The sequence below is a fragment of the Notothenia rossii genome (genome assembly GCF_949606895.1).
Source record: "Notothenia rossii genome assembly, chromosome: 9".
Classification (NCBI taxonomy): Eukaryota; Metazoa; Chordata; class Actinopteri; order Perciformes; family Nototheniidae; genus Notothenia; species Notothenia rossii.
The window spans coordinates 48,883,937-48,910,929 of NC_136907.1; the positions used below are offsets into that span (position 1 = coordinate 48,883,937).

Sequence of the window (26,993 nt, forward strand, 5' to 3'; positions counted from 1 at the left end):
AGTAAATGTTGAAATACCCCAAAGAATGCAATGAGTCCTCCAGTCAACACATACTTTATTTTAATACATAAATAAATAACATAAGTAACAATAAGACATTAGAAAAAATGTGTTTAATTTACAATATGAACATATAATGCACTTTAACTATTATAATGTTTAATAGCCTATAGAACAGTCAACAACTCTTCATGCAAATCTCATGTTAGCGAACACAAACATATTAAAACATATTATGTTAACAACATATTCATATAACAGTTATACATACAAAACTTCTAAAATAAACCATCAAATATCCCTAGGAAAGCTTCCTCTTCTTTGCAGTTTGTGCTAAATATAAAAAGAGGGTGAAAAAAGTGTACTTTAGTCAAAATGCTTTAATGGAGAAAAAAGAACACTGTAATAAGTCAAAAAAGCCTTGTTATAATAGTTTCCTCTACCTTCTGTTGACAGATGAGCTGCTGTTGGATGGGAGGCTGTGTGAGAAGAAATCAAACCCTCTGGTAGTGGGGGCCACGTTTGGGAGAATTTCTGGGGTCGTCACTCTCATCCCTTCTTGGAATATGATTGGTCTCTGCAAACGGAGGAAGACAGGCATGTGCCATAAGGGCCAGCGTTTTGAAGTTCAGTTGACTTATCTTAACCTAGGAGTAAGTACCGTGTAGGACCCAAAATCCCATCAGCAAAACAGCAACCTTGATAAAAAATGTTGCTTTTTGCCATATTTGTTGTTGACATCTAAATGTAGCCATGCAGACACAATAACAGTAGTAGATGTTAATAAGGCTCCATTGTGTCTCTTATGACCACAGTAGGATTTTTGGTTAAACAAATTAGAAACAGGTCTGTATCTAAAATAATATTATCCATGTAGATCTCTGCATGCACACGCACACACGCACGCACACACACATGCACACACGCACCTTTATATTCCAGTCGAGTGTGAGTCTGTTTTGTGGTTTGACTGTGACCAATGAGGATTGTGGATGTCTGAATCCAGGACTTACAGTTGGTGAAATTGACCTAAAAGACAAAAATACGACAAATGTTTTACTACCTTAGCTACAATATAAAACCAAAATGAATGATTGTGTTATTTTCTGGGATGATATTTGACATATTTCACACATTATTTGTTTTTCTTGTGTTACAGCCACACCTTAATTGGAGATCTTTTGTGGACATTTGTCTGCCCTTACCTCAGTGGTGTTCTGGTGATCCGGGGTTTGACTTGTGAGCGATTGAGGAGTACTGATGCAGATTCTGCAGCAAAGCCTACACATGAAACATCTGGATTCTTATCAAAATCATTACAACAGTTGGGTCATAATCCATTATGATCACACCTGAAGTAAGGTATTACTCTACCTGTCACACTGTAGTTAACAGACTGCTGGACTGTAGGTACAGTATTGGTTTGATACGACATCTCGCTGGCATTCACCAAGTTCTCATCATCAAAGTCTCCCCAGTCGTCCCATTCATCTCCCAGGTCGAAGCAGACAGTGGGGATGTGTGAGGATGAAGCGTTGTCGCGGTGAGCGCTCAGGTTTGGCACAGCAGAGGACATGTTGCTGTAAGCTGAGCTTTTATTGGTCTGGTTTTCTAGAGGTTTGTGCTTCACTCCAACACTGTTTCCTGTGTTGCTCCACGTTGAGGAACCTAAACACGGATAAATAAATAAAAAGGATGAATACACCGTGAAATGGTTCTGCACTTTAGGTTTTGTTTTATTCAATAAAAAAATAGTATCCCCCTTTTGAAGACCATAATTTGTGGTATCACAGGTTTTTACCATTCGCAGCAAGCAAGTGCTCCAAAGGCATAGACGATAATCTTAGCCAAATAATATAGAATGACCAACTTTTTTCCGTGATTGCTGAAATAACACAAAAAAACATTCCAATTTGGTCCCTACCAAGTAAATTTTTCTTTCTTCACCTTCTGCTCTTACTATGCTTCTGTGATATCCAGTACAAAAGTCCATAGAGAGGCGAAGTCCCTCCCCTTCCGGTAGACCTCCATGGGACCTTATTTCGGAAAAAGTATGTATTGAAGTCAATGGAGAGAGAAAGATTATCTTTCGATCCCGTTTGAATTGTGCCACGAATTACACATATGAGTAACCAGTCACGTTAGCACATTTGACTTCTTTCTTTCAGAATGAGGTGAAAAGTATTAAAAGACGTGAAAATCACTACAAGTCTGGGCATGTTGAGAGCTGTACATACACACAAGGGGAGATAGTCGGTTCCGTAAGAGCCAGCATGCGGGACCGGGATTCTGGGATTTGTAGTCTTTCTAGTTGCGTATTTTTCATAGTCTTATATTTCAACAGTTTTACGACAAACTGTGACTCTTTTGACATGGAAAGGATTTTTTAAGATTGACAAACATCATATGTGTAATTCATGGCACAATTCAAACGGGATCGAAAGATAATATTTCTCTCCCCATTGACTTCAATACATGCTTTTTCCGAAATAAGGTCCCATGGGTCGGAAGTAGATGGGCGGGACTTTGCCTCTCTATTAAGTTCTGTCCAAAAAAATGTGTGTCTACAAATGTCACTGACTAAAGATTTGGTCTATTGTGAATTATGTTTAGTCCTATCTTGCTAAGTTTTACTTCCCCTTTACAGTAATATACTTTTACAACAAAGACATCGAAGTAAATAAGATATTGTTTGATATTTTAAGGGACAACTGAAACACTCTCTTTGTTGGTGCTTTTATGGATGCTCCATCTAAAAGTGGACAAAGAAAACAGATTTTCATAAAGCATGTTAACCGTATCCTTATAAAACGTACAAATGCACATACCACGCTCCAAAGGGGTTTAATGAGCTCAGGACAATGGGTGAAACTGGCTGTGTGTACATTTTTTGAGTTTTGTAAAAATCTGTTAAATCATGTTAAACCACCAGTTTCTGTCTCGTGATGAGTTAAGCTGTTTAACAATACCATGGTGGTAAGTGTGGGACACAGCAGGTGTCGGGACAGCCTCCTCCACATAGTCATCGTAATCTGAGGGACAGAGACATACAATTAAAGATAAAGGGGTGAGCAAAATGCAAATGCAATACTGAGTTGTTCAAGTCATGTTTCCCACCATCAATGTGGTCCAGTGGAACTCTGTCTGGTAGCTGAGTGAAGTCTTCCCCCGTCAGATCCACCGTCTCAGTGTGAGGTCTAACTGAAGCTGCATACTGATTTCCTTCGTACCTTCATCCCATAAAACAGGTCATGGATATCATTTAGCATCAGTTCTTCAGATGTCATTGAAATGAAACTTATTTTATTGTCACACTTTTTCAGAATGTCATTTGCAGCTGTTAATAGACTTGTTCTGGTATGAGCACTTATGAATCAGGGTGTTAGACGTCAGTGTGACTCTGAATACCAGGAGGCAGTAGGTAGCCTCTCTCTGGGTTGGTAAGCAAACTCCTGCATGTTGGCACACACAGCCTGCTCGCCCATTTTCATCTGAGGAAACACAATAAGATGTTTTATTATCATTGCGTTTAAACACAAGACATTTCTTCCACTTCAATGCACTCCACATAGCAGCATGTATTTTAAAGAAATTATAAAAAAGTCAGTATAGAAAACACAAGATGTATAAAGATCAGTAATAAAACACTTTTTAGATTAACTTATGAGCAAATAAGAAGAGAAATGTATTGTTTGTCAAAGTTAAGCTATCTTATTAAAAAGGATTCAAATGTATAGTCAACTGCCACCATGGCGGATTATATTAAGAAATGTTATTTAGAAAAAGCAATTCCTACGATGAAAATAATCAAGGATTAACATATTCCATATTTCAACCAACCTGTACTACGTCTTTTTTACCATTATAATATTATCCTCATAGTTTAATCCTGTATAATATCTGTTCATGCATTACGATGTTACAAATACGGGGCTGTTTCATTGTGGCTGGCTTATTTCTTGTTTTTTATTTGAATAGATGACTCAATAAAAAGTGTATTTTTAGAAAAAAGGTTCGTATCTAATATTCATTTACCACACATTGAATAGTGTTTATTCAATTCAATACACAGACTTTTTTGTGCGATGGTTATTATTTCAAAGAGCATATTATTCAGGCTTGGACAGACTCCATAAAGTCCTACTGGTTTTCTCCTTCACCTTGAGCCGTTTGACAGGAGTCTGTCCGAGTGTGTCACTCCTGCACCTCAGGTCTTGCAGATAGGAGGAGAAACTGGATTCTGGATCGGATAACCTCTTCCGGGCCACAGTGACACCTACTTTACCTTGAGGGTGGAGAGAAGACCTCAATGATCATGACAGCCAGTCAATACAATCAAATACGCACACAGTGAAACACGAAAGATTGCACTCACAGCATTCGTGGCCACAGAGATCCTTATTCCTGCAGAAGTGGTTGCACTGTCTTTTATTGCCTGAATCTGAAGAGAGAAAGTCATCACAAATATCAACTTGCCTTCAGAGGTTTGAAGTAACTAAGTACTTTACTTGAGTACCGTAATTTTCGGACTATAAGCCGCGCCTTTTTCCCTATTTTTCGACGCTGCGGCTTATATAACGGTGCGGCTAATCTATGGATTTTTACAGATAACGGCCAACACCTTTAACTCTATGGGCTCTATGGCCGGTGGCGGACCCCCACCTTTAAGCGGCGGGTTCCAGCAGGAAAAGCAGGAGGCCGGAAAAGAGTGAGACAGGTAGCGCGCAAAAGTAAAAGTGGAACCGAGAGTGGTATGCCGCTGCTGCGGCTTATATTCAGGTGCGCCTTATAGTCCGAAAATTATGGTATTTACATTTTATGCTACTTTGTACTTCTACTCCACTATTATTCAGAGGTAAATGGTGTACTTTCACTCCACTACATGTATTTAATACCTTCAGTTACTTTAAAGATCTGGATGAATGATGGTAAATATAATCAAGTGTTAAATCAGACTTTAGTTCCACCTGGAGTAAATCCATAAGCTACCCTGCAGTATACAAAGTCATTCAAACTAGCTGCACCTTTACCAGCTTTGAGAACACTTTCATGATCAATCATTATAAAACATATCATATCTATTATTCTGAAATAATGCATAATCTGCATAATGACTACTTTTGCTTTTGGTACTTTAAGTATATTTTGATGCTAATACCTTTGTACTTCTACTTTAGTAACATTTTGAGTGCAGGACTTTCACTTGTAACTGAGTATTCCTTCACTCTAGTACTTCTAATTTTACTCAAGTACAAGATCTGAATACTTCTCCCACCTCTGCTAGCCTTTGAAAACATACTATATATCCATACACACAGTTCCATACTTCAGCATTAACCAAATTATCAGTAACAAAGTGTAGTGCCTTGGTCCGTAGCAGAAACAGATTGAGTTGCAGCCGGTTTTGCAGACAGAGGATTTGGTGCAGCGTGCGCTCTCTGTCCACTCGGGTCATGCAGAGAGTGGTGTGGATTATCAGTTTCAAACTTCCTGGCTCCAGAAAAGTAGACGTTAAACTTCTGTTGGATGTCCAGGCCCACTGCAGGACAGAAAAAAGGCCAACATGCTCAGTGACTGCATCCTTGCACTGGCAGTCCAGTTAAAGAGTTTGTACCCGGGCCAGGGTGTGCAACAACAAAATATACAGTTGGATTTTGATTTGCTTTCAAAACATCTGAAACAACGACTATTTTAACATATTTCCCATTTCGTTTCCCCCGCTATTTTCTTTAGTTTTTCTTAATATTATTTACAGCAGTACTTGATAACTCGGTTTTTACCAAATGTTATTGCTATTTCATTTAATTCTATTTTATGTATGAACTTTAACAGTTTTTTTTTACTACATTACCATTATTTTATTTCTACAGAGTTGGGGGGTGAACTTGTTTTGAGGAGGGAAAAATAACATTGTATAGATAAAAAAGCCTTTTGTAATATTCAACACAATGCTACTTTTTTTCCAATGGTGTGTAGCAAAAATTATGTATAAAATACAGCAAAATAATAGAAAAAATTTCACGTTGCGGTTGACAAACTGTGATACATATTGTAGATATATTTCTATGTAAAATTCAAAAATATTTAACTGGTTTACCGTATTGTGAGCTGATGAGATTGACGCTGATCCCGTCTCCTGTTGAGGCCTTCCCCACTTCAATCTTCTTCGTCCAGCTACCAGACTTCAGCAGTGCCAAGTCCCTGAAAAAAAAGATGATGCCTGCTGAAAATCCATAATAAATTCCAAACTAGTTTCTGTCTTTTTGCACATAATGGTGAAAGGTCTGGGTTCTAAAATAGTGATAGAGTCAGAGAAAGAGAGGGTATGTGAAAGAAAACAAAGACAAGAAAACGGTTTTATTTCCTCACGTGAGTTTCTGTTGGAAGACCACCGTGTTGTCAGAGTTTCCAATAATCAGTGAGACATAGTTCTGGTCTGGAGCCTTGTTCCTAGACAGCAGCTGTGCTTGGTTTTTTAGGATCACCTTCACCACGATCTCCGCCGTAGCACAGCTATACCTTGGAAGCTGCGAAAAAGCAACAACTTTAAAAAATAATGTTAAGAATAATCAGAGTTAAGTAGCCTCACTTTTAATAGGATAAGCTCAAGTGTCACCAACAAATGGTAAAAAAACTCAATGACATGATGTAATATAACATATGCATGCCTTTAATATACTGTAAAACCCTGCATTGTGCTTTACCTGGTCCAAAGTCACTTCGTACGTTGGGAGATTCATAACAGACTCTTTGATTTGGTTGCCAAATGGTGGATGTCTATTGACGATCTAAATACAATAGAGATAAAGTTAGAAATCACAACCAAATACTTTATAGAATAATTATTTGAGAATTTAAAGTGGACCTATCATGCTATATTTGAATAATATAGTGTAGGATCATACCTATATAAGGCATATTTATACTTTTTATTTTTCAAAATATCAAACAGATCATGCATTTTAGCCATTCCTCATTTCGCTCAATTTAACACTGTCTTTTCATGGGCTGATTCTGTGAGAACAGCACCATCTACAGGCCTGGCATATGTACTACAGCGTCTCCAGCGCTTTCGAACGGCAATGTCCGTGGCTGTCTCCTCATGATTGGTGGAGTTGGCCCAATAGCCGTAGCGCCACCTCTGTGACGTCAGAGAAGTGTTCAAATCTGGATCAATCTGTATCAGATCCGTTGCAGCCCCTTTTTAAGAGATTTGGGTATGGTGGAAAATAGAGAGGGTTGTGTTTTCTGACACTTGGTGAGTTCCCTGGAACACCGGGGACACATATTCATGTATAAAAGACGCACAAAAGTGCATTTTGCATGATAGGTCACCTTTAAAATTATACACATATATGGAGACATATCAGGATCACAGTTGAAGTAATTGTCACTGATCCAGCTCAAACAATTGTTAAAGGTGATGTCCGAAAGCTGTCCGTCTTCATGTGCACTGAAACTAACTGAAAATAACCCAGTGTTCAATCATGGGGATCCAATCCTGTGGCTTGGATGGTAACACATGGTCTGTATCAGATTAATGGAGTTTTTTTTTATGAAGCCTCAAATGTCCATGAATAAAGGTGCATGTCACCTTCTGACACAGAGACAACTGTTGTTAAACTGTACAGAACATGTATTCTTTGAAAAGGCTAGACGTCAACAAATATGTATTAACCTTCCTATTGTCTTCGTGTTCCCCCCCTTACTTTGGTGTTCGCGGTCAAATTTGACCGGTCCTGTTTTAACTGCTATTACATTAACACAAAAACCATTAATCATCACCACATTTAATTTAACACCCTTTCAAACTGTAAATATTGTATCAACTACTACTGGTATACATGAACAACTGTAAATAAACAAAGAATAGACACTGAACATGTATTGCGTGTGCCAGGTGTGATCCACATGGGGGGATGGGCACATAAGGGGGGGGAACACATCTAGAGTATGTGTGTGTGTGTGTTTGTGTGTGTGTGTGTGTGTGTGTGTGTGTGTGTGTGTGTGTGTGTGTGTGTGTGTGTGTGTGTGTGTGTGTGTGTGTGTGTGTGTGTGTTTTCGTGTGTGTGTTTTATCTGATCCAGATGGTTACTAATTCCTTTTCTTTATGGCGGTCATTTTTGACCGGGAACACCATGGGTGTTACAAAGTTGAATAAATCATCCAAAATTCAATGAAAGTGGTGATCAGCAATTTTCTATGTTCCAATGTCTACTGTGAAGGATATCATAAAGCCTTAATTCAATCGAATGTAAAACAAAAAAGTTAAGATTGACGAAAGTAGTAAATCGGTCAGATTTGACCCGAAGACAACAGGAGGGCTGAAGTAAAAATATTTTGTAGGATAAAAACATTTTAGAATTTTGGAAAGGATTTGGACTTTTGCACTGAGGACTGAGACTAGGACAGGGAGAAGGGAAGAGAAGGTGTATTGTTCATTTCTCAACATTAGGAATGATACATTGAACTATAGTATAACCCTAGGAGCCAAACATCACTACCCTCACAGAGGAACGACTAGGGATGGAAAAGGATAAAAGCAGTGGGAGGGAAACTGACCAGCTCCAGCTCTCTGGGGTTGCTTTGCTCTATTTTGCTGAAAGTGGTGAGTCCAGCATTCACCATGGCAGTTGACAGTGTCTGGCCTGAAAAACACAGTGAATTATTATCAAATGTTAAGATTTGGTTTGAAAATGCATGTGAAAAGCCCTCGATTTAAGATCTTATAATATGTTATGTGGATGCACCTATCTTCTCCAGCTGTTTGGAGACGTAGGGCGAGTTTTCCCACAGTTTAGCTCTGAAGCACTTAGCCAGCATCAGGGAGTGGAGCACAGCAGAGAAACCTTTCTTGGATCGGTGACTCAGAAACTCTGTCAGGCCTGTTCAGCATCAAAATACAATCAGAGTTTAGACAAATATCAATTCAAACAGAGTGTACATTGTTTGTTTGTTATCCCTGATTTTAGCAACGTACATTTGCTGATGCGCATCCCATTCTTGAAGATCCTCACTGTGTCCTGTGTAAGTCCAAACTCTTGGATCGAAATGGAGCCCAACTGAGCCTGAATCAAGCTACAGACAAGACGAGGAACACAACATATATATATAGCAGACAGTCCAAAGGCATTTCATAATATAAATGCACAAACCAATTCCATTCCATTAGCTTTCAATACAGCGGACATGACAGATAACTGAAAATAGGGCTCAATTTGTCACGATATTCAGCTCAATAAATATAATCATCATTTTTTGTGGTTTACTGTTTATACATATTTCCTAGTTTTGCCAAAGTAACTATTATTAATTTTCTTTGGTACTTGAATTCAATGCAATTTGTATGAAATGTCATTGCTATTTAACCTGTTAAACCCAGAGCCTGTTTTTCAGGTTTCAGGCTCGAAAATGACATTCCCAGAACAAATGACCATATCTTCCCTTCTAAAAGGGTTAAATTAATAATCTTTTTTCTCAAAGTAATGATAAACCTGTCAGTTGGATGTAGAAAAGTCAGATTCAATATAGATGTTTTTTATTTTAAAGAAAATTCAGATTGAACATGGTAAAAAACTGTAAATTATAGTGTCTGTCCAAAAAATATTTTGTACTTATTGTGAAAACTAACCTTGGATGATGGGCTAGTAGACTATAAGCTTTAGGAATCCAAAGTACTACATATAATAAGTACCCTGTATCAAGATTGATGCAAAACAAGTGATATTTGACATTTTTAGACATTTTTTGCAAAAAAAACCCTCTTCTGGGGCCATTTGGGTGGATTTTTCATATCTCTGGCTCCCCCTGCTGGATTTTGACATGTGACATCTCTTTCTAACCGTCAGAGCCAATGGAATCGAGGGGAACTCCCACATAGTCCTTATTTGGTCATGTGTGTGTATTATACTGCCGCATAGCCAAGACCGGAAGCAGCAGCCAATCTGGTGGCTACCATTAGCAGCTAACTTTTGCTCTGCGATTTTTACATAAAAATGGAATTATGGATTATAAATAATTCCAATTATTGCCTAGAAACTTTATAAACCTATGGATTAACCGATTCAGCCGCGTTTTTTCTCATTTTAATGCCATTGAACACGTCTTTTGATCAGATTAACAGCTACGGTGAGACGATCTCTCTAGAAGCTACGTAAAGGTACGTGTTGTGATGTCTGTCTTTGCTTCCCCTGTCGCAAGTTCGGATCACTCAGTGATGATACTATATACCTAAATAATCTGTGGAACCTCAGCTTTAATCGGAGATCTTGTATGTGCAGCTACGATTAGTAATAAGGGTACTTTTATCTTGAGTTCTGTGCCAATGTCCTTTAGCATTTTTCGCTAAGGGGTCATTTAGATGCTTCTTATGAGACTTGTGTTTTGTTTTGGTAAAAATTGTTTATATCGTCAGTTAGCTGAGATTATTATAACACATTAATAGGTTCTTAAATATTAAGATCCCCTGAGACACAGTGTCCTGAAAAAAAAAAACAGGGGGACCTTGGGGCTTAACAGGTTAATTTAATTGTATTTATTTACTTTCACAGTAATATCATTTATACTCAGAAAATCCACAGACAAGGCACTAAACACAAAATACGTCTAATGGACAGTTGAATAGCAATTTATAAAATATATTCTGCAATAAAACCATAAACCAGTATTACTTATTATTCAAACACTGCATGAATAAACCTACCAGTTCACTTTCATCTCACTGGATCTGATCTTTCCTTCGATTGGAAACCTGGAAAAATGCAGATAAATGTAATTCATGAGTATACATTTAAAAATAGGGGTAATGATTTATGTTATTGTTAACCGTATCAGTGTGTGACCTGATGGTGATCCTGTTCTTGTCTCTGTTCAGAGTGTTCAGGAGCCTCTTCTCATTCATTCTCAGCTGAATGTCGCTGAACTCTCTGCTCTTGGACACCATCTCAATCTGCACACACAGCCACGTTTGATCTGAACACTATTTTCTTAGCCTTGTCTTACCATTATAATAATGAAAATAATTTCCTTTTGCAGGAAGCCAGCCTAACAATAGAGAAAGTTACTATATGTTCATTTGAATCAAAAGCATTGCTGTGCAGTGTTCTCAGGAACGTACCAGGTCGGACAGGCTCTCCGTGCCAGACACTTGGCTGAACTGTTTCATGGTTTCAAAGGCGACACAGAACCGAGCCATCAACCTGCCGCTCTCTATGGGGAACACAAGACAGGACTACTTCACGCTTTTCACTTTCTAACATCTGTTGATAGTGTACAATAGTATTGTAAGCAATCATTTAGGGAAGGTTTAAAATTCTCTAGTCTTTATCACCCGCCGTGTGAATCTGAATGTTTCTCATGATTAATCTCAAAATGGATTCTCAATTTAGAACACATCAGTTTTACTCCAGTTTGCTGTTCAAAGTGTTGTGGCAGCATGAAAGCTGAGTAAATGGTGTATGAATCTGGATTATTGAGTTTTTATATCTGTCGGTTTTATCAACTGATTGCAATATTGTAAATATACAATGGCAAACCCAAAACAAAAAGCATCATTTATTTATTGTAAAATGTCACAAATTACTAAAAACGTTGTCAGTGCCTTAATGAAAAGCAACTTCCAAGTTGTACAAAAAGAAAACATTCTGCCTGTTACATAAATAAAATCGGTCAGCTTAGGCTAGCTGCCTTTTTGTTTCTCAGATGTTTCAAATATAACATGTATTGTACAAATAATAACACTGTACAATTGGTCTTTTGTATGATTTATCATCAAATCACACAATGATGCTTGATACAACTACGACATTGTGTGTATGATTACTGTCAATCAAAAAGGTCAAATGTCATATACACAACTACAGTGCAGTTGAGTGTGATGAATAACCTGCATCACAGGTTCCTAAACATCAGTTGCAATAAATATACTTTTATGTAAAAACAAATCTTTTAAAAAATACATCTTTGTAAGTTGTGAATCGATTCATAGTCTTGAGAAGCTCTACCCTCACATTCATTATTTATGTATTTCCCAACTCTTACTTTTAAACCCCAGTGAAAAAGAAGACTAAATGTAATCCTCACTTTGAACATAAATTAAAATGAAGAAGGAACTCAGTAGGCGCACATTGAGCATTTTGCCAACCATTCAAACTCATTTCCTCTCTACCTGTTGGTTTGATGTTGATATCCTCATCCATGTGGATCAGGTCGATGGAGGACAGAGAGTTGAGGTTCTTCAGACAAAGCTCTATGAGAGGGGACACAACAACCACCCTGAACTACAGTAGTTTAAGTAATGTGGACAATTGACCCAAAAAGTCAGATTACAGACAGAAGAACAGCTTGGATGATAGCTGGCTTCAATAGTGGTTGAAATAGTTTATTACAGTATTATTCTGATAACAGAATGCTACCTTACTGATGGGAAATAGGGAATTAAAAAAATGGTCGCTCACCTTGCAATTTTGCCTCAATCCCATATCTGTCCAAGTCGGCGGAAAAACCTGAAATTAGAGTCAAATCAGTTTTTTAAATACAGTTATGACAAAGAAGAAGAACATTCATTTTGATAGGGTTGTGTGTTTTGAACTCCTACCGTAGTGTGTGGGGTTCTTGAGGGCTCTGATGTAGAGGAGGGTGGAGCGGATCCAGTCCAGAGCCATGTTGACATCGCTGATGGTTTGGAGAACAATTTCAGCATTCAGATGCTCCACCAGGTGGGTGTGTAAGCTGGGGGAGGAGGGTGTACTGTTACCTCATGTGCAGGGTCGGGTCATGTTACTTTGAAATGCATTCATTGCTGAAGTACAAATGAAATGGCAGCGTTGGAAATAAATAACATCATCTGGAGAGAAAAATTAATCTAAACTGAATACATTTGGATTACTTCAAATGTAAACATTGAACATTTTAGACACTCACACATATTTGTAAAGTATTTATATTCTTTTTTCTCTTGAAACATCTCTTAACGGTCCCATGTCATGGCCATTTCTACTAATCATAATTCCATTGTTGAGGTCTACTAGAATAGATTTATATTGTGCAATGTTCCAAAATCACATTGGTTTCTCATACAGCATCTCTGTATAGTATGTGTATTCACTCTCTGTCCTAAACGGCTTGTTGGAGCTCCTGCCCCCCCCCCCCCCCCGTGAGCCCAGTGGCCGTCTGCGAGACAGCAAGAAACCGCGGAACTCAGCCCGAACACACACACACACCTGCAGCCTGGCTGGGAGTTTGTGTGTGTGCTCAGGCTGAGTTCCGCTGTGTCTTGCTATCTCGCAGACCCCACACCAGTGAGCCAGCTCACAGTGTCCCGCTCCTCGCAGCATCGAGCCTCGCAACGTCCCGCCGAGTGTGTGTGTGTGAGGAAGTCCGCGGATTGGTCCAAACGTAACGGCTCCGCAGATTGTTCCACGTTACCTCACTATACCCGAAATACGTCACTATACCCAGGAAGTAAACAATGGAAAAAGAGAAATCTCCAACGAGGCGTTCTGGGGCAGCATAGACAGGTCTTTTCTGTGTTAGAGTTTTACTCGCTACAGGGTGTACTTTGAGGGTTTGTGACTCTGCAGACCGTTTACGTGCATAAAAAGCTACATAACACACAAGGGGACGGGTAATAACCAGAAAAGCATGACATGGGACCTTTAACATTTAAATACATGTCAAATTTCGCATATTCATCATTTGCAATTGGTAACTCAAGAGTCCTACAGAAACAGCACTTCAGATATAATGTATGTATTTTACCCCATGCGGGTCATTGTACATCTTTTTTGCAGCTGTTTTCTAATTATAGCCCACATAGGGGTTTTGCTATTTTAATTAACTTTAATTATCAAAAATGTAACCAAGAAATCCTTGACAATGTAACTAAATCTCCTTGGTGACCTTATGAATCAGTGTTGATTATAGATACTTATGTTATAATAGTCTGATGTAATGCCATTCCTACCCAACCCTGCTCAGGCTGAGAGGAAAGAGGAAGAATGTCAAGTGACGGAGCTGTAATACCTGCTCTCAATGATTTCCGCTCCATTCAAACGATTGATGTATTTGTCTCTGGTTTGCATCTTGGTCATAATCACTGCAGTCGCTGTTGTGTCAAACTACAGGATGTAAGACAGAAGTTGGTATTTAGTTTGTGCCTCATACTCAAGCTGTTGCTATCTTTATGAATCAGTTTAATGTGTTTAGACAGTTACAGCTATTTCCATAACGGCTTCAGATACCACCAAAGGTACACCTTTAATATGTAAATGTAGAGGAACATATAAAAGTGTACAGTGCCAGTGAAACAAAGACACATATCTACACTTTGTTTTGTTGTGGTGCACCAGACCTTATTTCCTCATACTAAGGGAGATAATTAAAAAGAATGCATTATTCCATTGTTATTCTGCCATTACTTGTGGTCTTCCTGCTCGGCCTATCATCTGCAGCATGTCAGCCTCGCTGTACTCCTCACAGGAGCCGGACACATACTGCATGGTCGACTTGATAACCACCAGATGAGCAGGCAGGTTCACGCCCATGGCCAGAGTCCTGGTGGTAACTGGTGTATTATAAAAGAAAATAGCATACATTCAGTGCTCATGAAAATACAATGAATTTGATGATGTCAAACTGTACCAAAGTTATGTGAAATATTATGCTATCTTTTTGATATAGTTGGCATATGATTATTATTAGTGGTTATCGGCTTTAAAAAATGATCACTGCCAAAGCGTATATGAGATACTTACCGCATTTTACCCTCAAGAGCAATCTGATACTGTTGGTACCTGTAAATGTCGTTAGGTATGTACATTGTAAATCCCTGTATCTTTGCTGTATGAGGTCCTTTTTGTTTTTCTGTTGTTTTCTGTTTTTTTGTCTTCATGTGGAACCTACTTGCAGCAGGTCTCCCTTGAAAAAGAGATTGATGATCTCAATGGGATTCACCTAATTAAATAAAGGTTTGAAACAAAATGAAGAGGACCTATTCTGCTAAATTTCCAGGTTCATATTCGTATTTAGTGTGTCTCTACTGGGACACGTCTCCATGCTCTAACGTTCAAAAATCTTTTCACCCAGTCCCAGTCTGCTCTGATTGGTTAGCTAGCTCTGTTGTGATTGGGACTTGACCCGGAAATCGATCAAGACACGCCATTTTTGAAGGACGTCCCAATAGCTGAAATGCACACGGAGGAGTCGAGGGGGGGTGAGGGAGGAGGGGTGCGGGAGGAGACGAAAGGGTTATGGCTAGAAAGGATCCGTCTTGTGTAAAACGCTAGCGAGAGATTGCAAGTCACATGGCTGAATGTTTACTTTTGGCAGGCAGCCTTTCAGTTACGATCGTTAACATCAGTGGACCACAGCAAATGATGGTGAGAAGCTAAACTAACTTAATGTCATTTACAGGGAGTGTGACACTATGGTTTATTTTTTATTCACAGGCAAGTCAACGTTGTCGCAGTAAAAGTTCCAAGATAGCTCCTGGTGTAATAAAATGTTCCCTTTCAGTGTTTTACTATTATGTCTGATGTTTCTCTATTAATATTGCTGCAGCATTAATGTCTATGTTGCATGATGTTACTGCTGTAGATGTGTTTCCGAGCCGCTCCGATTACAACGAGAGTTACAACGAGAACGTGATGTCATATTTACACTAGACGGATCCTTTCTAGCCATAACCAGACGAAAGGGAGGATAAACGCGAGCAGACTGAGCTGAAGTGTTTTCACCATTCGCGTATAAAAGCCCCGCCCCCACCTTCACAGCTGGTCGATTTCAACAGAGGAAAACCAACAACTGGAAGATGAGTGGAAAAGCGTCCCATAAATGTATAAGTGCTCACAGCTCCGTGAGAATTATTATGTGCAATTCATTTCTAAAAGGCTTTCATATTACTATAATTATATTTTTATTTAAATGTAGGCTACATTTTACACCAAAACGGAACACAAAAGCAGGACCAGCATCATACATTGAATTCCTTGACTAACAAGAGAAAGATTCATTTATTTAAATAAATATTTAACCAGAAATGGGCCGGTTCTAAAGGGTTATTCAGTTCAGCCCGATGAGAGGGGATACAGCTGTGTGCATGTCATCATTAACAGACGTCGTTTAAAAGTGACGTTTGAGTGAACGAGGACATCCCAATTAATACCTGAGGACTCCTCTGTCCTCGCGTCACCTCCTCGTGTCTCTCGCTCGCATCTTACGGAGGCGGAGCTAAGACGCAAGGAAGGGAAGCGAGTGAGGGAAAGGAGGAGTGGAGGAGGGGTATTGGGATGAGGCTAGGGATTTTTGCCTTTCCAGACCATTTACATGAAAACCTATAGAACACACTACAGGAAAGGGAGCATAATATGGCCTTCTTTATTAACCAATGGAAATACTTTGTTTGAATCTTTATTGTAGGTCTGAATTAAGGAGAATAACATAGAATACATGTTTTAAACTCTTACTTGTTTGTACTTAGATTCCCACAACTGGTGCATATCAGTCAATAAGGGTAGAACAACATACCAGCATAGATCATTTTAAGTTGTATTCTCTGCAATTGAACAGGCATTTTTGACACAAACCTATAGTAACAAAGCTTGGAATAATGCCATGCAAAGTATAAACATGATATGGGTGAAGTCCATTCAGATGTTGTAACCCGTGGCACTTGTCTTTCCTGTTTGTGTATGCAGCGTAACAGAAAGTAAACTGTCATGCTGGAGAGAAGAGCAGGGAGGACCCAAGTGCAGGACACCAAAAAACTTTAAAAGAAAAGTCCTTTATAGCCAGTTGTCCAGGAATAAACAGAGCTGGGTAGGCAAAGAAAAACGAAACAGAACTCTGTCTCGTTAACATAAAATATCAAGGACCCGACAACAACAAACAGAAAACCAGAACTTCAACTCATGCAAGACTAATCACAAGGACAAGACACAGCTGGGGAGGGAAGGCAACACACAGAGGCACCAGTTGAACAGAATCAGGTAATCAAACAGGAGGGACAACACACAGAAAGTGAAAACAGACATAACACAGGGGCTGGACACTTTTCAAAATAAAACAGACAGATTGTGACATAATCGTGCTGCACACTTATATAGTCAGACTTCTATATACAGCACAAGATAAAAGGACTCACAGAGGACGGGCAGGTCTGACACAGTGAAGGCCTCTTCTATCAACTTCCTATCACACAGGTCAACTCCTGCATGGTGGTATCCCACTCCAAACATCACTAGATCTGGAATATAGACCTCAGAATAATGTTCAACAGTTCAAAAGAAGGCCACAATCATGTTCTGATATACTGGCTCTTGACATGGTTCCAAAAGAGCACTCACCTCTTAGTTTTGAATCCAGAATAGAGTTTGCATACTTCATCAGCCTTAACAGATACAAAGTCAAGCAAGTTCAGCTAAAGCTTTATATTAAACTGAACTCAAATGTTTGATGAATAGATGAAAACATGTCATAGATAAGTCAGAAACGTACCTCTGCTTGTGCTCAATGCTCATAATGAACCGAGCATCCTTGGCCAGAACTGCAGCTGCCTGCTGGACTCCTTTCCTTGTAGAGCAAAACTACAGAATACCATCCTTTTTAGATTATGAAGAAATATAATTACACCATTTTCAATAATAACATTATAATATTATCCAATAAAAACAATATTTGGCTTGATTTTCCCACCACGAGTGTGGGCTTCTGGTCAGAGTACGTCTGTATGATGTTGGCCATCTTGTAGTTGAGCGACAGGTCGAACTTGAACTCTGATTGGTTGGGACTGGAGGGGAATCCCAGCACCACCTTCCTCAGCTTCACTGGACGGTGGCTCTCATCCATTTCCAGATATGTGGCCGGACCGCTCTCATCAGACAACCAGTCTGCAATCTATCAACACAACATTAGAGCCAAAACAATGAGCAGAGCAGCTGATTTACAATGGGAATACAGTAAAGACACACAATTGTTTCCATCAATTAAAGTACAGTACTTCAGAGATGCGGCTTTCTTAACTGTTGATACTTAGTTTTGAGTTGCTACTTTTTTTTATTCTTGCTTAAGATGCGAATCTTACTTATGTCAAGTATACCATCAGGACTCAACAATATCTTTTAAAAAGTGGTTGCATTGCATCAACACTTGGTTGGCAAAACTGAAACTATTGTTGCCATTGCTAGTCAATTTATATATCAAGATACTTTGCATTTATGTCATTTTAATAATAAAAAAGTGACATCAAATAATTAAATCTTCATTACGGTAACCCAAAAAAACGTCATGTCAAAGATGTCGGGATACTTTGCCTCCCAAAACTTCAAGATATCATTTTGGTTTTTAAGTTTTGGGTTTATCTGGTTCTTTGTCAGTTGAATCAATGTGCACATTCCTTTGTGATGTTGACACACGAACGCACATGCCAAGTTGTCTGGTCCTGATTGTAAGAGCAATATTTAAGATCAGAAATGCAAAATATATTTTAATATATTTGTTTTTGTTGTATGTTAAAAGGCAAAGATAAAGAATTGGTTGCCTATTTCTAAAGAAAATGTGCTAATTGAAACCTGGCATCCTGGTTACTATCACACCCTGGTCATTATGAGAGATTTGATGTCACTTTGAAAGCTGCCTGCTGCTGAATTATTTTTGCCATAAATACATTTCTCAGCCACTTACATCCGAGACGTTGGGGATGGTGGCTGATACCGCCACAAACCTCATGGAGAGGCCTGTCTCTGTATTCTGTGCTGTTCTGTAGGCATGCACCGCCTTCATCCTGCTCACCACTACCTCCAGCGTGGCACCGCGGGTCTCATCCTTCACCACATGCACCTGGAGGAATAATGTGCCGTTACACAGGTGGCTTAGGAAGACCCCTTAAAGTAGGGGTGTCAAACTCAATTTCATCACGGGCCACATTAACATTATGGTTGCACTCAAAGGGCCGGTTGTAGCTTTAAGACTATATAAAAATACATAAATAAATATTTAATATATATCAAATAATGTATTATATTACATTATTGCTTCTTCATTGGATTATTATTGGATAAGGTAATAACTTCATAATTAACTACATCTGAAAGTAGAAGTCTAGAGCAAATAATTGCAAGTGTCTTCAGTGAGAATGTCACAAAAAAAAAAAAACATTTTGAAAAAATATATATGAGATGGATTGTGGGAGATGTAGTTTATGGGGAACGTGCTTCTGTAAATCGGATTGTAACCGTATAATAAACATATTATATTCTTTGCAAGATCTTGTGGGGCCACAGAAAATGAAGTCACGAGCCGGATATGGCCCACGGGCCTTGAGTTTGACACCCCTGCCTTAAAGGCTCAACACAGGGAAGTCGGTATGTAGGTCGAATCAAATAAAGCTATCTTTTAGCACAGTATTCCATTATTAACATCAGAAGGTGTATTTCAGGTCCTATGCATTCTCATAATACACAGTCCCAGGACATGATGTACTATCATTTTAATGACTAACCTCAAGTGAAATGAAGTGCTGAGGGCAGAGGGTAATTATGTGGCATCACACACTGCGGCATAATAAAACACACTGTAGACAGTGAATCTTCTGGTGCACAGTGAGCATCCACCTCTGTGCAGGAAATAAGTGCCTGATGTAATCATATACTGGAAGTCTAAATAAAAGTGACCCAATAATGTCATGATGTGACCAAAATGTAATCCTGAAAGATTGTGATACCTGCCAGGTGGGTCTTTTTTCAGAACTGATGTCATCATTTTGAAGGATAATGTTATAATGTATGTGTGAAAATGTCCACTGGAATGTTCTTGTTTAGAAATGTAAGCTTGAGGCTTTACGTAGAATTTGGAATTCACAACAGCTGCATTGTTATCAGGAAGAGATAAAAGTCAAATCCCTGGAAATAGAAAATGAACCCGCCCATAGCCATGCTGATTGCTCGTTGTTAAAGGATGGTCCATTAGACTAGAAATGATCTTAGGTTGTACATAAGAAGAACATTTGCTTTTATTAAATTGCCATAAGGGATTTTTCTTTTTAAAGTAACATTTTGGGCATCTTTTATCCCCCTGTTAATTTATTTTCTAATAAGGCAAAGCTAGCATCAGTTTGTGTTAAGAACGGTACAGTCACATTTCTAAAACATTAATAACATCATGAGTTTTGAAAATAGAGCCATCTGAAGGTACATTATCTATGAGAACACAATTGGATATTAAATGATTGGTAAACACATTGTTCCAATATCATTCAGGACATTTAATGAGATTTTTGATCAGGTCAGGTTTAAATATATCAACATGTTCAGGTGTTATTGCATTTTTGGAAAAGTTATTACAGGGTTCCTACAGAGATTAGTAAGAAGATTTAAAACATAGATATTAACAATTATTTGAAGATTTGACTGACCATGTCTAAGCTTTTCATTATAGTATTACTATATAATAATGGCAATTGAAATATCTACTTTCTGTAACACTGCAGGTGAACTAATTAAGGATTCTCTTACTCTAAGACTTTAGAAATATTGATATTATTTCAATAGCAGTTAATGCCTTATGATACATTTATGAATTCAAAGCCTTTTAAGACTTTTAAAGGAACCCTGTATAACATTATTGGATGCTGCAGGCTCTGCAAACAAAGTATCTGACCTCATCGATAAGGAAGAGCCTGACCAGCTGCAGCAGGCAGTTGTCCTTCCATTTTCTGGTCATGCTGTCCCACTTTTCCTGTCAAAATAAAGTGAAATAGAACATGAAATACTCAAAAGTAAGTTCTTATCACATTTTATTGTTGCATTTGTTAGATTACGACGCAGTGTAGTGTCACACACAGGCGTGGTCAGGATGATATGGGAGTCTTGGATCTCGAAGAAGTCATCGATCTCCGTGTCGCCCGTCAGCTCCTTACAGTTCAGCCCGAGAGGCCCAAACTTCTTCTTCCAGCTCTCAAAGCACTGACTGCACAGCGCTTTGATGGGGGCCACTGACAAGAACACACAGGGAGTGTTATTACAAAACACTTCTCTGCTCCTCAGAAACACATACATCTAGAACTGAATCCAAAATCAAAACACTCAAAGTAAAGCAAATCAGAAGAAAAATGTTCAAAGCCCCAGTGAATGATTTAATCAGGAGTGTGGGTTGAAACACTGTTGATCTTCACTAACTTTGTTAAAGGTCCCATGTCATGGTTTTCCGGTTAATACCCGTACCTTGTGTGTTATGAAGGTTTTTCTGCATGTAGACGGTCTGCAGAGTCACAACAGGAGCTCCAACAAGCCGTTTAGGACAGAGAGTGAATACACATACTATACAGAGATGCTGTATGAGAAACCAATGTGAGTTTGGAAAATTGCACAATACAAATCTATTGTAGTATACCTCAACAATGGAATTATGATCAGTAGAAATGGCTATGACATGGGACCTTTAAGGCTGTATTTCATAGTATAGGATTTCTTCCACATGCTAGAATTTTGACACAGATGCTTTGTTCATATTGGCAACGTTTATATAGAATAGGAAGGTAAATCTGTGTTTTATATTTTCAATCAGTTATAAAGTAAGACAAACATATACAGTACATATACCAAGTTCTATATTCTTTGGAGTTAGGAAAATATAACACTTTTTCAGGAATTCTTCTAAACTTTCTTAGTCGGAAATTGTTTCTTCCAATTCTAAGGCTGGAAACAAAAAATATTGTGACAATAAATCCTTACTCTAAGCCAAATTTACTCTGACTTGAGCTTTGATGATGTATTTAATGGGTTTACACAATATTATCCTCACTATAGACAGCTTTGACGTTATTCCAGGGCTCTGAGGTCTCCATTAACAGACGGATGATGGCCAGCTCAAACAGAACCGTTTTGCCAGATCCAGTAGGGGCACATGCCACAAAGTTGTTACCCGTGTAAAGAACCTGTGAACACAGCAAACAAGAAATACATGTTATGTTATTCATAATCCTCAGATTAGTGTTTATAGAGGTTTTCAAATAATGCTTACATCATCTAATGCTTTGGACTGAACGTAGTTGAAAAAGGGGAACTCTTTGAAGACGGATCTGAACTTTGCTGCTGTGTTAGCATGGTTCAGAAAATTGAGAGATTCAAAACACATTTCTTGCAAAATTGGAGAAGCATTCAGGTACAGTTTAACAATTTGATATTGTTTTGCCAACCACAAAAAGGATACGGATTTCAGAAACTGGTCTCAAAACTCCAGACCCACAGGACCCTAAAATACAAAACATTACACACGTTAATTTTCAGTCAAATCTCACAGATTTAGCTAATTCCGTCAAGATGGAAATAGGAAATGTTAACATTTTTGCAGGGTTTAAAATGGATAGTTTTTTTTTCCTGGTGAATCTTGAGTAAAACTGCAGAAATCTTTTTGTACTTTTTAATGACAGAAATTGTTTAGTAATTAGTGTTTTCTTACTTATCTTAGTGGTTCATTTAATATATTTTTATGTCGACTATTCCTGTGTTTTTATGCAAATATGGGGCTGCTGTGGCTCAGGGGGAAAATGGGCATCTACCAATCAGAGGGTCAGCGGTTTAATCCCCATCCCCTGCAGTCAACATGTCCAGAGGTGGAAGAAGTACTCAGATCTTGTAATTTAGTAAAATTAGAACTACCAGGAATACTATAAGCCCTGTAATCAAAACGTTACTCAAGTAAAAGTACAAAAGTATTGGCATCAAAATATACTCAAAGTACCAAAAGTAAAAGTAGTCATTGTGCAGATTGGTCCGTTCAGAATAATATATATGATATGTTTTATAATGATTGATCATGAAAGTGTTCTCAAAGCTGGTAAAGGTGCAGCTAGTTTGAATGACTTTGTATACTGCAGGGTAGCTTGTGGATTTACTCCAGGTGGAACTAAAGTCTGATTTAACACTTGATTATATTTCACTTCATTCATCCAGATCTGTGAAGTAACTAAAGGTATTCAATACATTTAGTGGAGTCAAAGTACATGATTTACCTCTGAATTGTAGTGGGGTGGAAATACAAAGTATCAAAACATTGAAATACTCCAGTTAAGTACAAGTACGTACCTCAAAATGTTACTTAAGTACTGTACTTGAGTAAATGTACTTAGTTAAAATGTGTCTATGGTACATAAATAAATAATATGATATTACTGAAAATAAAAGGAAACACGCTGGATAGTGTATGTGTTTACAAAGGCACTACTGTTACTCTGTACAGCTTCTACTGTTTTTCAACCCACCACCTAGTGCCTAGTATGTTGCATTACAATGGAGCGGTCACTGAGGGGAGTTCACCTCATTTCACCTCATCACACACAAACACAATGTGGCAGCTGCTGCCGCGGCTCGACCTGGGCATGCTCATTAGCTGCAGCACTTTACAGAAGCTGTACACGTGATTGTTGGTGAACCAGTAAGGAACACAGTGTCTTTGACTGTGTTGGCGCAGCGTTTGCACCTTGTATGTGAAGCGGCTGAGGCATCATGGGAGGAACGAAGGCTCTCTTTGTGCCCTTGTCCTGCGCCTCAGTGTGTGCCGCCTGCTGCGGGGGGCGGCCGCTCACTGCAGAGAAAACCAGAGGAGGGGGAGGGAAGTGGGTGTTTGGGGAGAAAGGAGGAGCCGCCTGCCTAACTGTCGCTCCTGGCAGATGAAGAGGAGGAAGAGGCGCTGTCGTCATGGTAACCGGCCTGAGAAAAGTTTGAGGTCTGGATGATGTCTGGCTGCCGCTGTTTCCGAGGTCATGTTTGTTTGACGAGTCACCTCCGCTGTTCCACACCTGGACCTTGAACAAGCTGTTTTGCGAGGGAATGAAGAATTGATAGAGGGAGGAAGAATGAGAGCACTGCCAGTTTTGAGGCTGCGTTGGAGTTTATGGGGGACAATTTAGCATATTTTCATTATCTTTAAGAATTGTCCACTGATTTGAAAAAGCGAATCTCTTCATGATGTGCTTTACATTCATTTTCACTAAGCATATCATGGGTTTCAACCATTTAATGGATTCAAAGTGTCCCCACTTCAGAAAAAGCAAAAATGGATGCATTGCTTTTATTGAAAATGTTTAGAACTATTTTTCAGTTTGTCACATATTGTCATTTATTCATTGTACTACATTTTTTTATAAATATATTTTTATATTTACATTTGGTGTAAAGTATTGTCTTTTTTTTTTGTTTCGTTATATTTTTGACCTTCTCTTACAACTTATTTTCTTATGCACGAAAGCAAATTCCTTGTATGTTTAAACGTGTCTGGCAAAACAACTTGATTCTCCCTAAAGTATATTTGATTAAAGTTAATTATATGAAATCATGCTAATTTAAGCATTTATTAAATGTATGTTTTGCATCTGCCTCCAAGACGCAAAATCCTTTTTGGCCTGCTTTCTTACAGCCTCAAGGCCATGTATAAATAATTGGCAGTTAAAACATTTAAATAATAAACCTTTACTGCCTCAAGGTGCAGATTTCATCACATCTTTCAAAAATATGTACAAAAGGGAGACTATCCATAAACAATATAGTCTTGATAACTGACACTTGCCTTCTCCGTAGAGGTGGGCTTTTGCTGCCGTCAAGAGACAAACACCTCCTGCTTATGGCTGCATGACCAGGCTCCTGCGGGGTTTCATCCCCACTTCTGGCGCTATGGCAGACATCCTGATAATAATCCCAGAAGCCTTCACCTCCCCAAAGGCCATCACTTCTGGTGCTGATATTTCTGCCATCCTGAGTTTGATCCTTCTCTTTCTCATCAATGTTATAATTGTATGGACTGTTGATTTTTGCTGGTAAAGCCTTGAAGCCAGCTGATCCTTTAAAAGAAGGCTTGGATATTTGTGGGAAACCTGAGAGTCATTTTAAAGAAGGAAAACATAGTTATATATACTGTTACAAAGTAGGAGGTAGATATCATTTGGTGACATCTTTAATGAGGATGTATTATGCTCATTGTTCAGGTTCATCTTTGTATTTAGTGCCTCTACTGTGACATGTCCACATGCTTTAATGTTCAAAAAGCTCTTTATTTTCCTCATACTGCCTGTGCTGCAGCACCTCTTTTCACCCTCTGTCTGAAACCAGAGCCCAGTCTGCTCTGATTGGTTAGCTGGCTAGCTCTGTTTTGTAACTCAGTTACACATTCGATTATGAGAATATATCATAAGACTCAGAACCCGGTTTGTTTATGCAAACCATGGAAAATTGGGAAAGCTATCAAACCTTTTTAAGCTTTTGCGTCAGTGAGTCATACAGTTAAATTTAGTAGACCAGATACTGCGCAGTTTACTCAAGTCAAGTGAAAAGGAATTCACTCTAATCCAGAGCACAACATACTGTATAGAGAAGAGAGAGACTCTGCCTCCTTCTGCATATCCTGAGTGGCTGGGACCTGAGAGAGAGACGGAGGCATGTCCAGGTGCCATGGGCTGACCTCCTGGTGCAGTGGCTTTCTGTCAAATACAATCCAGAAAGAAGAAAAATGCTTCAGCTGTGAGAGGAAAGATGCTGATAAAATGGGGCATCTATTTGTACTCACACTTTGTGGACAATGGGTTTCTCAAAAAACAGATTGTCCAGGGACAAGGTGCAGTCATCGGAGTCCAACATCTCATCAGGTCCCAGAGGCCTGCACACATGTGAACGCAAAGCTGGGCAATGCCAATCAATCACTATGGGTAAATGGTGATATATGGTTGAACAAGGAAACAAACCAAACATACTTTTATAGATGCAATACCAAAGCAATAAATGAGAAGCTATTTCTTTACAATATTACTTCTGTGGCTGAGATTTATTTAAAGGTCGAATGAGAGGAAAACACCATAGTTGCTGCAACCTTGGAGGCTTTTAAACGTTTGTAGTTGTCTGAATTAACACAACAAAGCGCTCTTCTAATATTTATATTAATTTTACAAATGAGTTTATACATGATATGTTTCGACACACAAAAGAGTATTAATAAATGTATGGCTTTCATAAAAATACTGTAAGCAATCTTACAGCTGATTTAATGTGAACTTAAGCATTTAGTATAGCTACTTACAAATACCGTGGTGGTAAGTAACTAAGTACATTTACTCAAATACTGTGTTTTTGTACTGTATTACAATTTTGAGGTACTTGTACTTTAGTTGAGCATTTTCATTTTATGTTACTATGTACTTCTACTCCACTAACATCTGACATACCTGAATGCTATATAAGAAGACCACCTACTGAACCAAGACATATGAACAATGTACATTCCATTATGACTAATGTAGTTAGTATCTCAGTAAAAATACTAAGTAACTACATTTTCAGGCTAAAAGAGTGAAACAAATGTGGCTTTGCTAGCTTAAGCTAAGGCCTTAGCTCCTGAACAACCAGCTAGCAATATTAAAATATGAAGACATTTAAACAAAGGCTATCAGTTTAACTAATTACCTATATGAAAGTTATCTTTACTATTTTCTAGCAGTGAACTTACCTGTGTCAATGTCTAAATGTATTCCAGGGACATTACAAATCAGTTGTTAAACATTGACCTCACTAGCCACATTTGACATTTTAGACAGCGCCGAATACCATGTTGCGTTCAATAACAACAATATTAAGTAGTATATTAATATAAACAATGCTGTTTTTTCAAATGAAAAATATCAGCTGTAGCTTGTTGTTCTCATTAAAATATAAGTTGCCAAACTAGAACAAATGCTACTTTGAAATTAATTTTTTTCTATGTTGAAGGTGTATTTTCTGTTTAAAACACACGTCACTGTGAATAACTTAACCGGCCGCGAAAGCAACAAAGACCGGTGATAAGAATACAACCATTGGGGGATAGTGTAACATCTCTCCTGTGTTGGCAAACAAGTATTGTCTGTGTGTGAAGGACAAGTTCACATAGCAAACAAAAATATGTTATTTAAAAAAACCAAAAAACAATTATTAAGTGAGATTTCAATTCATTTTATCAATTACAACGACGATTACACC

The 26,993-nt window shown here is 38.4% G+C and overlaps 1 protein-coding gene across 4 annotated transcripts; it reads right to left on the reverse strand.

Annotated features, from left to right (window-relative positions):
• Positions 1 to 38: 38 nt before the first annotated feature.
• hfm1 (helicase for meiosis 1) lies at positions 39 to 26,990 on the reverse strand. 4 transcript variants are annotated; one of them, XM_079647675.1, is made up of 40 exons: positions 26,485 to 26,986; positions 25,552 to 25,641; positions 25,350 to 25,465; positions 24,559 to 24,862; positions 23,473 to 23,807; positions 22,204 to 22,245; positions 22,015 to 22,085; positions 21,796 to 21,928; positions 20,835 to 20,986; positions 20,653 to 20,730; positions 18,679 to 18,834; positions 17,692 to 17,892; positions 17,494 to 17,582; positions 17,343 to 17,386; positions 17,141 to 17,242; positions 14,418 to 14,563; positions 14,023 to 14,117; positions 12,596 to 12,729; positions 12,456 to 12,503; positions 12,167 to 12,247; positions 11,117 to 11,208; positions 10,842 to 10,948; positions 10,703 to 10,750; positions 8,981 to 9,078; positions 8,751 to 8,885; positions 8,563 to 8,648; positions 6,705 to 6,788; positions 6,370 to 6,527; positions 6,098 to 6,201; positions 5,366 to 5,539; positions 4,376 to 4,441; positions 4,161 to 4,285; positions 3,409 to 3,491; positions 3,118 to 3,230; positions 2,970 to 3,032; positions 1,375 to 1,668; positions 1,206 to 1,281; positions 930 to 1,029; positions 444 to 577; positions 39 to 333 (listed from the first exon to the last, which is right to left on the reverse strand). In XM_079647675.1, exons 2-40 carry the CDS (start codon positions 25,620 to 25,622, stop codon positions 279 to 281), a joined length of 4,593 nt encoding a protein of 1,530 aa, XP_079503801.1. In that variant the 5' UTR covers positions 25,623 to 25,641; positions 26,485 to 26,986; the 3' UTR covers positions 39 to 278. The 4 variants fall into 4 exon arrangements, 3 of the variants coding, with proteins under 3 accessions (XP_079503801.1, XP_079503799.1, XP_079503800.1); XM_079647673.1 differs by having other exon boundaries at positions 25,552 to 25,663; XM_079647674.1 differs by having other exon boundaries at positions 25,552 to 25,684.
• Between the last annotated feature and the right edge of the window lie 3 nt (positions 26,991 to 26,993).